Genomic DNA, 16,619 nt, shown 5'->3' on the forward strand with positions numbered 1-16,619 from the left:
TCTCTGCTCACTGCAACCTCTGCCTCCCGGGTTCAAGTGATTCTGGTGCCTTAGCCTTCAGAGTATCTGGGATTAAAGTCAGGTGCCACCACACCTGGCTAATTTTTGTATTTTTAGTAGAAATGGGGTTTCACCATGTTGGCCAGGCTGGTCTTGAACTCCTGACGTCAAGTGATCTGCCTGCCTTGGCCTCCCAAAGTGCTGGGATTACAGGCGTGAGCCACCGCACAGCCCCTACTTTCTAAATAAAAAGGGAGGGGTCTTTTTTTGGGAGGAGGTTAAGGCCCGCAGCTCCCCTTGATATGGCCGCTGCTCTCAGGCACTTAATCCATTATTTCAACAAATGTTTAAAGAGCACCTACTATGTGCTTCAATTATACAAAGATGATACAACCTCTGTCCCTAGAATGACCACAGCTCAACAGAGAGACTGAGGGCGAATTGTGCAAACCCTGGGTCCTCCAAATACTTAAGATTCAGAGCCAGGTTGTCAGAGGTTCTCCTTTGTTCTGGCTGAATAGTAACATTGGCAGGGACCTGCCAGTTTCAACTTATTCCAGTTATTCCGAAAAGTGAATTGTTCCAAGTGGCGTCAGTGCACCTTAGAACGTGGGCCCGCGTTATGGTGCTCGTGAAGACTGGAAACAAGTGGGACCCCCGTCAGCACAGCTCATGCAACTGCTTCTGCAAACTCCCCTCTAACACTTTGGCCCATCCCGACTCAATTGAGGGACCCGAGACTTTTCTTCTCTGGGCCAATCAGAACCCAGTCAGCATCTCTCTGATGCAACTGTTCCCTTATAAAACGATTAAACGTGGACCAGCTATTTTTATTCGGTCCTATAAAAATAGCTGCCGTCAGTCAGTCCTGGCGGGGAATCAAGGCCTCTGCTCTTCAAGTGCGCGACCCAGTCGGCCGTGTCCTGATGTTACTTTCCCAGCCGTTGGCATTTGGGGGCGCAGCTGGACCCACAGCTCCCAGACCGCGTTGTGTTCCACTGACAGAGTCTCCTAGGGAAAGGGAAAGGTGCATTTGCTCCTAGGCTCCGCCTAGGACACACACGCCAAGATCTTCCTGGGCTGCTGGTAAAAGCCAGGATGCAACAGCCTGAGGGTCCCAGAGCGAGGAAAAAGGATCAATCAGGTCCCCCGGACGCACTTAGTCCAGCAGGAGTGGCGGGCTGTGGGGGTGGGAGGTAGCCCCAGGGCCTTTGATGTGGGCACACGCTCCCCCAGCCCGCGGAATCGGTTCCTCGCCTAACAAGGGATGTGGACACGGTTCATCTGCCTTCCGGTGTGCCTCAGCAAGAACTGTGCAACCTATCTCCACCCCCTCCGTCCCCGGTATGAGCACTTTTGATTCCTCCCCAGACAAAGCCAATCTGAACTCCAGCAGAATGAATAAAGGGATCAGGTTGCTCTCTCGGCCTCCCCTCACCCCCTTCCTCGCTTCTCCCTTTCCCCACGTGACTCTGGAATCTTTGCTAAAGCTCCGAGTCTCTGGGTCCATTTTCACACCGAGTAAAGCAGAAAGGAAGGAGGCAAGGGAGGCTAGAGGAAGGCTGAACGTGTGTCCTTTAAACGCGGGGTCCAGACCCGGCGTATTTTGGGCGTTTCCAGGCTCTCTCGCCCGAGTGGCCTTGAGTTTGGGGGTCTTTTCCAGCCTCGCTAGCTTTTTGCTCCGTGCAATTAAAATTATGGCTCTTCTTCCACTCCCGTAATCATTGCACCTCTACCCTGCAGACCTGCTCCGGGGTGTTCAGCGCGGAGGTGGGTGTTGGTGTGCAGCAAGCCGCGCCCCCTCAGCCCTCTTCACCCAGGCGAGGGGCGGGGACGAGAAAGTAGCAGCAGCGCCCCCCAGTCTTTCCTCGGAAGCTTCCCAACAGTCTGCTGCAGGAAGCGCAGCCCAAGGCGGTGCGGTGCGGCTGCAGCGCGGGCGAGTCCCCAGAGCTGCCCTCAGCGCTGCACAAAGTTTCCAGCGAGCAGCCCCCGGCAGATGAGGTCTGCCGAGCCTGGTGGCCCGACCAAGGAGTGGGTGTGGGTGGGTCTTTCGGGGCTCCCGGCGACCCGCGGTGCCGACGCAGCGCCGACGTATGGTGCCAAGCGAACTTTAAAAAGCTGCTTCGGACAAACCAGAGCCAGGATTTCCACTGTCGGGGACCCGGGAGCGGAAGGGTCTAGCCCGAGGGAAATGCTGGAAGATCCTATCAGCCGGTGACTAGCAACTTTCCGGCGAAATTTTGACGCGGAGAACTGTGCTCTGCCTCCTCTTCTTCTCCCAAAGCTCACGTTGGCGTCCTGCCTTGCGGGGGAGCTCGGCGCGCTCTCTGCCTGAGCAGCGAGTGAATTGAACCCCCAGCCCGCTCCAGCGCCTCCGGGCTGATGAGTGTCGCTCTCGGCCCGTCCATCTCTTTTTCCCGGAGGTAACGGCCCACGGTTCCCCACCTTCAGTGCGCCCGGGTTCCAAGCGCCGGAGCCAGCGTTTTGGCCGAGCTGCTTCTTGGATGCTGAAGGCTGGGCTCTTCCATCGTGGGTGCCGAGGCGGCGATGGGTGTCCTCAAAGTGTGGCTCGGGCTGGCCCTAGCGTTGGCGGAATTTGCAGTATTGCCTCATCATTCCGAAGGTGAGAGAGCGGTGCCGTGTGCGCGCGCGCGTGTGTATGTGTGACTGATCTTGCAGTTTAAAAATCTCAGCAGGTTTTATGGTATTGTGGTGGGGTGGAAGTTTTTCTGGGAAGGGTGAGGTGGAAGTGAAACAGGAGTAGGCTTTTTCTGATAAGATTCCTACTCCTGATTGTTTTGTATTCGGATTACACCCCCGAAACGGCCTCCCTCTCTGCCCTAAGTGCTTTTGGGTGGGTGAGTGGCCGACGGAGGTGACATCTCTGAAACTGATCCTTTTTCTTTCCACCACCTACCTTTCCCCGAAGGGAAAGCAACTGCATGGAGCACAGGTGAGGAGCGAACAATCGCTCTTACCTGTTTAAAAATACTTCTGTTCCTAAGAAACATACAATCTTTCATCTTAAAGCCCCATCGCTCTCCCGCCCTTCTTACCTCAGTTAGTCTCCCCAAAAAGACTTTTGGGGAGTCCAGTTAGGATTTTATAACTGATTGGAGCGTGTTCTGGACGTGGGCAGTTCAGTTGCACTGAAAGAAATCTCTCCAGTACGGAGAAGCACGAACCTGCCTGCTTCCCAGAACAAAAGTGGTTAATAAGAGTTTAGGTTCATTCTTTTACTTCACCCTCCGCCTCCTGGTTTTCCTCCGAGGCTCCAAGCTACGTGTAAAACCCCGGAGCCGCAGGAGAGAAAAGGAAGCCGTGAGAGTAGCTGTCGCCATGATATCAAATGCAATCCGGGCTCAGCCAAATAAATGAGTCAATAAGTAAATCAAGAGTTTGGGGTCATGGGATGCCGGGACGCGAGGCGCTCTGAGCTCCCACCTGCTCCGAGGAGCCAGGGACATCGCCCCGCCAGTGCTTAGGGAGGGGGAAGGGAGCCAGCGGACTGGGAGGAAGAAGGCTTAATCCACAGCGCCTGGCTCTCGGCTTCCCCTCCCGGCTCCATTCATTATTCATCCAGCTGCGGGAAGAAGAGTTCGCCTGCCCAGCCGCAAATCAGAGCCGCGGCTGGGCGGCGGCGGCGGCGGCGGCGGCGGGCGCGGGGCGGGCCGCCTTCCCCGCCCTAGTGCCTAGGAAGGGGCGCGGGGCGGCTCCCGGGGGTCGAGTTCCGGCTCAGGACTGGGGGCTGCGGGAGGCCCGGGGAGGACAAAGCTCTGCCTCGGGTCGACCTCCAGTCACTGGAGCAGCTGCCTTTTCTTTGCCGGCTTCCCAAGAGAAAGGCCTTGGGAATCCACGCACAGCAGTGGGGGACTTTCCTGTGGGTCCAGGTGCTGCCTTCTGCACTCTTCCGGGATGTGTGTCAAATGTGTATAACCTCCGGGAAAGGCACATCTGGGGCCTGTGCAGCCTTCTCCCAACAGTGCAAGTCCTGTAGAAATATAACTTTATTGTTTATGTGCGTGTGGGCGCGTACTTTGGGAAAAAAAAAAAAAAAAGCTTGTAGGGCTTGATTATAATAATAAACCAGATGAGAGAGTCATCCCAGGCCACCCAAACCTGAACTTGGTACTTAGAAAAATTAATTTCACTTGGTGGCAGTTTTTAAAATTTAGAGTCTTATCCCAGCAACTCAGAAAACGTGCTATCACTCCCGGATAGCTCACCAAGGAGCAGTTGGAATGGTGCAGCTTCTCGGAACCAAAACTCTGGAATCAACAAAAGGCATTATTATTAAGAGCCTACAGGGTGCGCTCTTTGGCAGATTGCTTGATCCAGTGGGCCAAGTTTAAGAAGTGCGGAATCTTTAGATTGGGAGGTGGGGATGGGGGGATGCGAAGCACAGAAAGCCGGGGGTGGGGACGGGGTGGGGGACGGGGGGGGAAGAGAGGGTGTGGATATTACTCCAAAGAATCTTTGGAAACTTTGCTTCTTATTGTTTTACTTTACTGTCAGAGCATTCTACAGCCATTTCACAAATTGGACTGATAAATTGATAGATGTCTGAGAGTTTCCACCCACATCATAATGGTGCTTATGGAATAATGAATGAATGAATGAATGAACATGGCCATTTATTGAGCAGGTATTGTTTGCCTGGCACTTTGCTAAGAACTTTACATACTTTATCTCATTTAATTAGTTTAATTAAGCGATATCACTTCCACAGACAAAAAAACATTCATCATCTGATGAGACCTCTGGTTTGGTTCTTTCAAGGTTTTCTTTTTCTTTAAAAAATAAGAGCATTGAGATCAAGGTTGGAAACCTCAAGGATCTTAGAAACCTCCTCAAGTTTTTATTATCAGCTTAGAGAATAATTTTTAAAAATAGAAAAGAGACATTCACATGTATACTTCTTTTGATGGGATGTACCTTGTGACACCTTTGCTGACCAGCTTATGGCAAAATTTGCCGTTTTCTTCTCAGTGCACAGAGACAACAATTGTGGTTGGTATGGGTTTGGTCTTCCTCACTTAGCTGTGTGCTTATTGAGGGGTTAGGATGGCTCCTATTAATTCTTATATCTTCAGTTCAGCTCCTAGTATACAGTAAGTGCTCAAAAAATTGGTCAGATGAACAGTGTTGCCAAATTATATTCTTTTGAATTAAGCTTAACTGGTGGACTGGCCTCTGATTAGCTCACTAACCTTGAATGAACCGATTAGCTCACTAACCTTGAATGAACCATCTAACTTCTTTGTGCTATAGTTCTGTCATTTACTAAATGAGGTCAATTAGGTGATAGCTCTAAGATACTTTGGCTAATCATCAAACATAGAAGAAATAGAGATCAGTATTTGCTGCATTATTTGTGGTCAATTGCAATTTTCTGGTTCTAAATTTTATTATTTTTATTATTATTTTTTTTTGAGACAGAGTCTTGCTGTATCACCCAGGCTAGAATGCAGTGATGCGATCTCAGCTCATTGCTGCCTCTGCCCCCTGGCCTCAAGCGATTCTCATGTCTCACCCTCCTGAGTAGCTGGGATTACGTGCACCGCCATGCCCAGCTAATTTTCATATTTTTAGTAGAGAGAGTTTCACCGTGTTGGCCAGGCTGATCTTGAACTCCCGACCTCAAGTGAACTGCCTGCCTTGGCCTTCCAAAGTGCTAGGATCACAGGTGTGAGCCACTGTGCCTGGCCTCTAAATTTTATTTTAATTATCAAAAGAAAAATAAATTTTTATAAGCAAATTATTGGCAGTGTTATTTTATACAGCCTTATGTTGCTAAACTGGTAAAGTATTAATGCTATGACTTCAGAACTTAATAAAATCAAGAAGTCACAAAGAAGCTTCTAACATGGCTGCTTTCTGAATCAGAGAAACTCTACCATGGCTTTTTCTGGAGAAACGTCTTGAGTTCTGTTGACATATGGAAGTCCTGTGAAGTTACACTAGATAAGACAGTTGCCTTGGGTTAGAGAAACATCATTGAATTGGAGGTTAAGAGAATTGAGCTTTAGTCTGTGTCCCATCACTCTCCATGTGATTTTAGCCATTCCCACAAACCCTGAATCCCAGGTTTTTCCTATAAATGCCATTTAACAGGTTACATTGAAGAGGATCATTTGATAGACAATATATTTTATTTATGGGTGAGTTAGGGTAGTTGTTGCACTCTGGGCTGCAGAGTTGTTTCACTGAGAGACTCTATGCTTGAAACTCAATGTTGGGAAGAGAAGACCTTGGCTGGAAAAAAGTAACCTAATTCTTTCATTCTGCAAGCCTTTATTGAGAGGTTATGTGCCGGGTTATGTCCGGTAGGTGGGTACAGACATCAAAACCAAAGCCAAAAAAACTCCCGCGCTCAAGGAGTTTGCATATCTAGAAATCGTTAATGTCAGTTGAATAGCAGTAGTGATATGAGAACATTTGGTCCTTGGTGGGTTTCTCAGTATGGAAACGTTAGATGATTGTTGTAACTTTGCATCCTTTGGCTTTTGTAATTACCTGGCAATGGAAATAAAGAGGTGTTGTTGTGGACTCTTATTTTCATCAATTATATTTCCATTGCCCTCTGAAGATTGGATTCTGGGCATTACTCTCCTTATATAGTGTACATCCTTTAGTAAGGACCCAGCCATCCGTATTCACTGTTATGGACTTGGGTGACAATATCACCCAACTGTACTCACACAAGTAGTCATAAAATATTCTTTAACACATGGCTCAGAGAAGGGGAGGGGACTACCACATGTCAAAGTTGGAGCCTCATGCCAAATCTTACCGTAGTTCCAAAACAGTTGGCCCACTTTCATTTTAACTACTCTATTAATTGATCTAAATCCTAGTTGACAATAATCAGGACATGAGCTGTCCTGTCAGTTCAGAAAGTGATTCTATTTTAAGTATTCCACAGTGCACACAGCCATATGCTGAATTATAACACAACATAAAGCCTGAACATTTAAATGCCAACTTGTGGCTGCTTGTTCCTAATGAGTCATGTTTTTGTGGTACCATGCTCTCCAAATCTTTTCGTATCTTAATGGTTGTATCTGCCACTATTTCTTTGAACTAATAATGGGTCTGACATTTTGTCGTGCTTGGATTTAACTTCTCTAATTTACTCAGCTTACCAATGGTTTCAGGATGTATGCAAATTATATCTCAAAATTTCTCCAAAAATATTAGATTTTATACAGTCATCTCATAAAGGAGTACATTATAATGTGCAAAAGGGATTAAAAACAGACATTTACTTGTTTAAATTTTATGCAGTAACATTTTGTCTACGTGACCTGCAAGAAATGAGCCAGCCACACAGGAAAAGAGCAGCTCAGGTCTCAGGATCTGGGCTTCCTTCTTGACACTATAAAATTACTTCACCCTGCAAAACTTTATGCACTTTCTCACAGGTTGTGAGGTGTTAGAACTTAAATTACCTGGCATCTCAGCTGCATTCTGTGCCCTGAAACTGGCATCGTTCATAGTTAGAGAACTACTCCTGTTGTCTCTGGTTTTTCCTCAGTTTTCCTTTGAGGGAGGCTCATTTCTTCTTCTAGATCAGCACTATCTCACAGAATTCACCTTGAGCCGGAATTTTCTTTAAAGTTCCCTGCCATAAATATAAACATCAAATAGACCTGCAATCATTCTTGTACTCCTTAAGAAAAAAAAATAATGAGTGGAGAGAGTAATTTTGTTTTCCATATTATGTGAACTGACAGATTAGTGAAAAGACCTCCACTCTGGCTTTCAACCAGAAGCTACACCCAGTACCCATGTCAACAAACCCCTCAACTTCATCTGCTGGTGGCTGTATGAGAGAAATATGCTTGCTTTGGATGCTGCATCTGGTATTGGGTGATGATAAATGTTTGATAGGACTGGGCATCACACGGGAATGCTTATTTTCTCAAGAGCGTAGAAATGAGGTTTTGGAAGCTATGTTAATGGAGGCTCATTCATGCAGCTGCCTTCCGGGTAGAACTGTTCTGTGTTAGGAAAGCTCTCAGAGGGGAAAACTTATTTCTTTTGGAATTATACAATACAGAGCAACTCAAATTGAATTAATTCCTTTTCCTAATGATATAATTTTTCAGCAGCTCTACACCATTTTGACTTGAGTCTCCAGCAGATGCGTGGCTTGCCCAGGTATAGATGTGGTGCCACATTCAGTGCTACTTTATTTTTTTCATACTGCAGTGAGTTTATCATGGCTATCTAAACTTCCAAAAATGGGTTTTGATATGGGTACTCAGATACTGCTTAAGGTGCTTGATTTCCTTTGGAGCTTTGAAAAGAAATTGACTTTGGAAGGTAATGCTGTGGAGAGCAATACAATTATTTGAGGATAGTCTTATTTTAAAGATTAAATTTTGTTTGTTTTTTTTCTAAAAGTTAAGTTTTGTTTATTCTAAAGTTTAAATTTTGTTAAATTGTACCTAAGTGATGATGATCTTTATTCTAAATTTTCTAAACACCAGAAATAATTAAATATGTCCATATAAGTAATTTAGAAAGTGAATTGTGTTCATATATATTTATTTGAGATATATAGAATTATTTTAGTACACACATCACACACATACATATGTATACATATATATTTCCTTTCTTATGACATACCATAGACTGAACTACTAAGTCTTGGAACAAGATTTCTTAAGGAAAAAGTAGTCAATTAAGAAGAATTTTCCTTCAAGATTTTATCTCAAGTTATTCTTATTAGAACTTAAAGTATAATAATAGAAAAAAACAAATAAATAAAAAAATAAAAAAAAGCAAATAGGGAGTGTCCATAAAATCATTCATTTATAGACACTCCCTATTCCTTTCGTTCATATGTATAGAAATAAATTCCTTTTTTTATATGTATGGAAATTTTAATAAATATTAATGCCATGGCTAGAAACTATTTTAAAGTAAAATAATAAGTTTGTGTAAAATATAAACTCAAAAATGACATATCTATATTAATTATCCTATGTCTGCAGAGGAAGAAATACAAACCATTAAAAGTTGAAAATGTCATTAGGAGAAAGGCACAAGGGTGTCATAAATTTATAATTTTTGCTTATACATATGCCTTGTACTTAGCTAATGTGATGCATTCATATTCTGGGTGAATTATATTAAAACACCAATAAAATTGTTGTATACAAAAAAAAAGAATGTTAGGGACATAAAAATTATTTCAATAAATTTGCTCACAGGGATCTTTGATTCAAACCTAAGTGTAAATAGTCATCTCAGTTTTTTTAAAGATTGTTCTTAATTCCATTACTGGAGGAGAAGGTAGACCAATTCTTTCCTGAGAAGTTAATATTATTGGGACTTCATAAATGATCCATTAGAGGTAAGCACTGTGGTAAAATAATGTCCTTCTCTCTTTAGAAACCAACTGTGGATCATTGTTAAGATATGCTTCATCTTGGTGTGTATATACTGTTCAAATGTGTTTTGCAGACTCCGTTTCTGAGAGAGTAGGTGATAGCACACTGCCCATCTCTTTCTAAGTTAAATCAAGACCAGTTGTGCAGCTCAAAAATTGGTTGGGAATGTGTCTATATGTTTTTTAAGTTAAGATTTCAGTTTTATAGTATATATATATATATATGTACACACACACTATATATATACTACATATATATACTATAAATACTACATATGCTATTTATACTATATATGATATATATACTATATATAGTATATAGTGGTATATATGTATATATATGTGTATATATGTGTATATACTATATATGGTATATAGTATATAGTGGGTATATATGTATATATATGTGTATATACTATATATGTAATAGTATATATGTAATGGTATATATAGTGTAGGTATTCTCTCTATATGTAGTACACACACACATATATATAATGTAGTGGGGTAAATACAACATTTCAACATCCTTAGAAAGGAAGTACACAAGAATAAATTCACAAATGGAGGATGTAGGCACAAAATGCTAGGAGCTCAGAGAAGCATAATCTGGTGGGCAGAAGTTTCACAAAGGAGATGGGATCAAGTTCAAAGGGCTTGACTAGACAAAGTACATCTCCTGTAGAAAATGAAAATGAGCAAAGGCATTGAGACATGTAAATATATTACAGGATTCTAAGTTGGCCTCTTGGGTTGGACTGGAGGCTTAGTGTGAGCAAACAGTGGCAGGGAAGCCTGGATAAGTAAATGGGACTGGATTATGGAGGCTTTGCTGACTTATCACCAAGAAAAATATTTACCGTATTTATAGCATGTCGTTATAAACACATTTATCTTAAAATTCAAGTCATAAGTTTTAATGATGCTTTTCCTCGTGTGTGTCCAAGGAATGTTGTTTTGGTGTATGGGGTTATTTCCCCAGGGGAAGAATGCTGAAGCTTTTAAGATTTTGGAAGAAGCACATTTTCCTGATTATGGTGCATGTAGATGCAGTTTTAGCAGCAAGCTTGCTGGGGCAGTGCCTATTGGTTTATTATGCATCCCTTTTAATTCTTATTTTGTTTTTCCCCACAGGTGCTTGTGTCTATCAGGGTTCCTTGTTGGCGGTAGGTCATTCTTTACATACTTGGTTTCTTTCATTTGAATGTAAAATGCTTGATTGAAGTTCCTGAGTGAGTGAGTTGACCCTATCATTGTAGAATATGTTTATTTTTCTTCACAGTTTGAGGATTAGCCCTCATTCAGGCACAATGATGCTCAATTATTTAATACCTTTTCCAGAGTGAATTAGTTCCATTCAGATACTCAGGTGTTGGAAGAGAAATTCAAACACTCAACACACAATTTGCATTATGTGGCTATTCTTTGTGTTTTTTTAATCAGAGAGAAAATTAGATCCCATCCTTTTGTCAGATACAAACTGAAACACAATTTGTTTATCTTCTGGTTGCATTTGCTTCCCACTTTGAACCCTTCTCCAAGAAAAATATGATTATTAAATTAAGTAGAATAGGAAGGAGTTCTGTTGTTACTTTGAATTATAAACTTGAGTTTTGGTGAACAGCAAAGAAATTAACATTTATTTCTGAACTCTTGCCATATAGGGTAAAATTGATTTTGAATTTAATGTCAGAATGACTTGGGGGAAAAGCTGATGTATGTCTCATGCATTTCTTTTCATTGCTAATGCACTATGGTGCATGACAGTGTGTTAAAGCCTTATTGAAAAGACTATCTACACTCCATCAACTCTAATAAATGGTATGACAAATCATTCTTCACCATGTTTTTATTTTGGTTTAATAAATGCTATAATAAAACTGAACTGAGATGATTGGAAAGAATTTGCTCATTTACATCACAACCTTCTATTGACATGTGTGATATTAATAAGTCATCTTAGATTATCCTTGTGGTATTGAAATAGATGAGGAATATCTGAAGTATCTTAGAGTCTAGATAATTGTAGATATTCACAGTAATATCCTTGAATCTGCACTTTATATACTGTAGTTACTGCTCGAGAAGTTTTTTTTTTATATTTTTCTATTAAAAATTAGGAAAAAGCCATTTTTATTCTATTTGTCATTCCGTATCCTGCCCTGTTTATTCTTTAATATGTTTTAGGAATCATTTGCTCTAAAATATATTATCACTTTTGGGGAGCTATAGTAGATATTTAGACAAGTCGGTTATCCATGCTAATAAAAGAGAATTATTTATTGTGTAGAGTACTTCATAACTTTTCCATATATTTTCATAAGTATTCATATGTCTGATACTTATAATAGACCAATGGAATAGGCAGGCCATGTATTATTCCATACTCTTCCCCCTTTTAATGGAAAGGATGAGAGAGAGAGATGAAGAGATTTGCTAGAGGTAATGACCATTAGGGGTGGACCAGAACAAGACATCCTGTCTTCTGTTGTTCTGCCTATATGTGAAAAAAAGTGGCTACACCTCTTCTATATTTAACCTTGCTATGTGTTATTGTACATTTGAACATGAAAGGATCAAGTAATTGGAGAGGTCAGTTTGATCAAGTTAAAAGGAGAAACAGCCCAGCCAACCTGAATTTATTGGATGACCTTGCTTCCCTCTGTACTGTGCCCTAGCAGATCCCAGGGCTCATGGCTGCTCAAGATTAGTGGGTTGCACCCTCCCACACCAGCACGCTCCTCATTCCTCCAGGTGACTTCTTTGCTTACCAAGCCTCTGCTACATTTGTTTCTTTTTCTTTTTTTTCTTTCTATTATTATTATTATTATTATTTTTTTTTTGTGAGATAGGGTCTCACTCTGTCACCCAGGCTGGAGTGCAGGGATCTTGGCTCATTGCAACCTCTGCCTCTAGGGTTCAAGTGATTCTCCTGCCTCAGCCTCCCAAGTAGATGGGACTACAGCTGCACACCACCACACCCAGCCAATTTCTTTTTTTTTTTTGGTATTTTTAGTAGAGACAGGGTTTTGGCATGTTGGCCAGGCTGGTCTTGAACTCCTGATTTCAAAGTGCTGGGATTACAGGCATAAGCCACTGAGCCTGGCCTGCTACATTTGTTTCTGAACCTCTTCAAGCCTGAGATACTTATTATAATTGTTATGTAATTCAGTCTGAGAGACAATATATTTATTACAGTAATAATATTATTAAACAAATATTTATTGAATGACAATTAGAGATCTGCTATTCTGTGCACTGGAATGCATCTGTGAACAAACAGATGAAAATTCCTGCCTTCATAGAGCTTGAATTCTAATAAGTAAAATATATAGAATGTCAGATAGGTGGGCTATGGGGAAAAATATTGTGGAGGTGGAACGGATAGAAAAGGCTCAATGGGGGATGAAGGTGGCTACTTTAGATAGGGTGATAGGGAAGGCTTCACTGAGAATGTGACATTTGATCAAAGACATACTGAAAGAGGTAATTATAAGAGCTAGCCTGGTGGATACCCAAGGGGAGAGAATTTCAGAGATAGGGAGCAGAAATGTAAAGTCTGAAGCAAGAGCTTCTATGGGCATTTGAGGCAGTGCATGGAGGATGGCAAGAGATAAGTCAGGGAGGAGGGCAGGGGTCAGAGTGTGCTGAGCCTTGTGCAGACTTTAGCTTGTCCTTTCAGGAAGGTGGATGAGCCATTGGAGGTGCCAGAGAGGAGGAATGGCAACACTGGACTTATCATCTAATTAAACTGCTGAAATGAGAGTGTGCTTGTTTCTAGGGAAACTATATTAAATACTTTAAAAAGACTCCATAGAGATGAGCCACTAAAAAATTGCTGTCAAATTAAGTGTAGGAAAAACAGCTATACAAGATTGAGAAAATATTTCAAAATCTAGAGAGATTCTGCATTCAGGTTTATTTGTAACCACTTTAAGTTCTCTTTCCATTTTAAGGACAATGAAACTGGAAATGGTAGATGATGCATTGTGGACTTGGTTTATTATCTACATCATTCACTGCTGCTCTCTCTCCACATGCCCTAGTGTTAAAGAAAAGCATTCTTTCACTGTCTACATCAGTGAAATTGGAGAGTGAATGTATGTTCATGTATTTTGAATTGAAGAGTTCAAGAACATTACTATATGATTCTAGGATTCTCTGATTATACAACTTTTTGGGTGACAAAGGCTTCTAGTGTAAGAGGTGTCCTTTTCAAGAGCTGGCTCCAAGAATAGTGGTTGGTGTCCCTGTTCCAAACTTTGTAATTTTACCCACATGCTCACTGTTTTAGAGGTAGAAGTGACTTGAGAAATCTCTTAGTCCAGACCGTCCATTTTATAGATAAGGAAACTGGGACAGGGATGTGAAATTCTTGAGGTTTGTTCATCTCCCAAGTGAGTAACCAGAAGTAGGTTATTCTGGTTGAAAATGGCAAAGCCTCAGCTTCACCCAGAGTTCATAAAGCATATCAAGCAAATGAGAGCGTGGATTTAGGCACTTGCTGCTAGTATTACGCTAACTCTCAGCCTGTCTTGTGAGGATTCCTCTCACTGATTCCTTTCAATCTCTTCACTCATTGCTTAGGAAGCTGCCAGATGTAGTGGAACATTCATGGCCCTGGCAGTCAGACACATCTGGTTTTGATCCTTCCTCTTCTGTTACAAACCAGCTCTGTGACGTAGGGCAAGTTACATCACCTCTGGAACCTCTTAGTGCCCCCGATGTGAAATGAGGACAAAGAAAGCCTCTCCTGAGGGTTGTTGCAAAGAAGATAATGTGGGAAAGACACCCAGGTGCAATGCGTGGCATGTGCTTTTCTGCCACAACACAATTTCTCCTTAGCAACCAAGAAGAACAAAAGGAAGGGCCAGTTGTTAAGCACCTACTATGTATTTAATACTCAACAAACCCAGGAAATCGTTTTGTTTTTTTTTTTAATTTACTTTACAGATAAAGAAGTTGAGGCTCAGGAAGTAGTCAATTGTCCAAAGTTACATAGTAAGTCCTAGCAGAAAAGAGAGTTCAAACCTGGTTCTGATTCTTAAGTCATTTGATCAAGCATTCTATTTCTCACAACCAAGTCTGTCCATTTGTCTCTAAACACAACTAACTTACTTCACCACCTTCCGTCCCATATGCCCACCCCCTCCCTGCCACAACTGCCATGCAGTTGTCTCTGCCAGTCTCTGTCCCTGACCTCCTGCTAAAGCCAGCTGTCCCTGGCTAACCCCTTCCCATTTAACTGAGGCTGTCCTGCACTGGTGTGCACCAAATTCACTACATGATGCAAAACATGTTTAGATAGGCATGTCATCTTAAAAAACATACAATGTACAGTGTATTATGTACTATATATGTTTATATATGTGTATATATGTATATAAGTGTATATATATACACCTCCCCCGACTTTGTATTGTGTTGTGTTTCCCCAATTTTTGACAGCTGTTAGGACTTGCAGTGACATCCTGGGGTGATTAAGTCCTAAGCATTTGTAGCCATCCCTCAATTGTAGACTGACTTCAGCTCTCTCCCGTCTCTTTTCTTTAACAATCTTCTGTAACTTTCTTTTCTTTTTATTCCTAGAGTAAGAAATGACCAGAAGGGACTAAAAATAACTTGAAAAACACTGAATAATCTATTTTGGGGTGTGTTTCTTACCCCATAATACCCATGCACCCCTGGGCTCACAAGACTTTCTCTAAAGTCAGCCCTTGTGGAAGACAGTGTGACTTTGTTAAATCAGGAATCCATCAGAGGGTAACTACCTAGGTAATAGGTTTAACTGTGATGTCCAGTGTGAGGAGGAAAATTAATTTTTTATTTCAAAGTTTTCACACACATTCTGTTCTTTTCCAACTGTATCAAGTATTAAAAAAACTTTCTTTTTGCATCACCACAAGCAAACACGTATCCTTTTTAAAGTTCTTCCTGGGATCAATGACTTGACTCTTCACTTCAATTTTTCTGTCTGTGAAATGGAGATGAACTATTTACTTCTCAGGATTGTTGTGAAGCTTAAAGGAGATGAACATGAAGCACCTCGTCCAGTGCTGTCACTTACAGTGCTCAATAAAGGTTGGCTGCTATTGTCGTTGTTCTATAGCAGTGATGACTGGCAAGGTTGGATAAATGACTCTTCTTCCCTAGATCAAAAGTGTTAAGTGTTGGGATTTTCCTATTTGGGATACTTGTGCTGAGAAATGCTGAAAAAGTGAATCACAAGGCACTAACTCTTAGCAAATTTGAAAGAATATTTTTCAAGGATAGTTAAAAAATGTGGAATGTTGACTATATATAACACTGCAGGAAAATCCAGGCTTTGGAGTTTGAATCTTGGCACCACTACATACATGCTGTGTGGTCTCAGATATAATACTTTATACAGCCAGGTGTCACTTTCATTATCTACTTAATTGGGATTATATTTCTCCTAGGGTTGATGTGACAGTTAACTGAGAACATACTTGTGAAAGAACCCAGAACTCTCCCTGCAAGGAACATGTACTCACATCATTCAGGTGGTAACAAGATGTCGGAGTAGAAATGAGTGAGTTATAGAGTCCAGGGTCTTGGTTCAGGTTCTGGCCCTGTAATTACTAGCTGTATAGCTTGGAGTAAGTCACTTGAATGAAATGAGGTCTCAGTTTCTAAATTAGTAAATTAAGAGAGTTAGATTAGCTTCTCTCCAAGATTCCTTAGCACAGTATCGTGTAGTAGAGTTTTCTGTGATGATGAGAATGTTCCATAGCTATGCTGTCCAGTGTGGTAGCTACGAGCCACATGTGGTTATTGAGTACTTGAAATGTGGCTGACGATACTGAAGAACTGAATTTTAAATTTCATTTAATTTCAATGAATTAAAGTTTAAATTTGAGTAGCCACATATAGATAGTGGCTACTATATTGGACAGTGCAACATTAGAGTTTTAAAATTCTTAACGTACTCTAGTACTTAAAATACAGCCTCATGAATGGTTCTCACCCTGGGTGGAAGCTTACTGGAGTACTTTTAGCAGTTGTGAGAAAAGTAACACAAAGTTTGTTATAGTACCTAAGTTTGCTGTTTTTGTTTGTTTATATAATTTGAACAGTTTTGAAGTCAACACAGTTACAACACTACTCTCCCCATATTGCTAAATATGTTTTCTTTTTTGTTGTTGTCGTGGGTTTTTTTTTTTTTTTAAAGCAAGCAATTGTTATGGATCAATGC

At 41.5% G+C, this 16,619-nt stretch overlaps 1 protein-coding gene across 1 annotated transcript in view; it reads left to right on the forward strand.

Annotated features, from left to right (window-relative positions):
• The first annotated feature begins 1,526 nt into the window (after positions 1-1,526).
• FRAS1 (Fraser extracellular matrix complex subunit 1) overlaps positions 1,527-16,619 on the forward strand; it is a 466,621-nt gene continuing 451,528 nt past the window's right edge. Inside the window, exons 1-2 of the mRNA XM_054485882.2 lie at positions 1,527-2,623; positions 10,538-10,569. Coding sequence (XP_054341857.1) covers positions 2,548-2,623; positions 10,538-10,569 — 108 coding nt within the window. The 5' untranslated portion in view covers positions 1,527-2,547. The remainder of the gene's footprint in view (positions 2,624-10,537; positions 10,570-16,619) is intronic.

Source organism: Pongo pygmaeus, chromosome 3 (genome assembly GCF_028885625.2).
Source record: "Pongo pygmaeus isolate AG05252 chromosome 3, NHGRI_mPonPyg2-v2.0_pri, whole genome shotgun sequence".
Classification (NCBI taxonomy): Eukaryota; Metazoa; Chordata; class Mammalia; order Primates; family Hominidae; genus Pongo; species Pongo pygmaeus.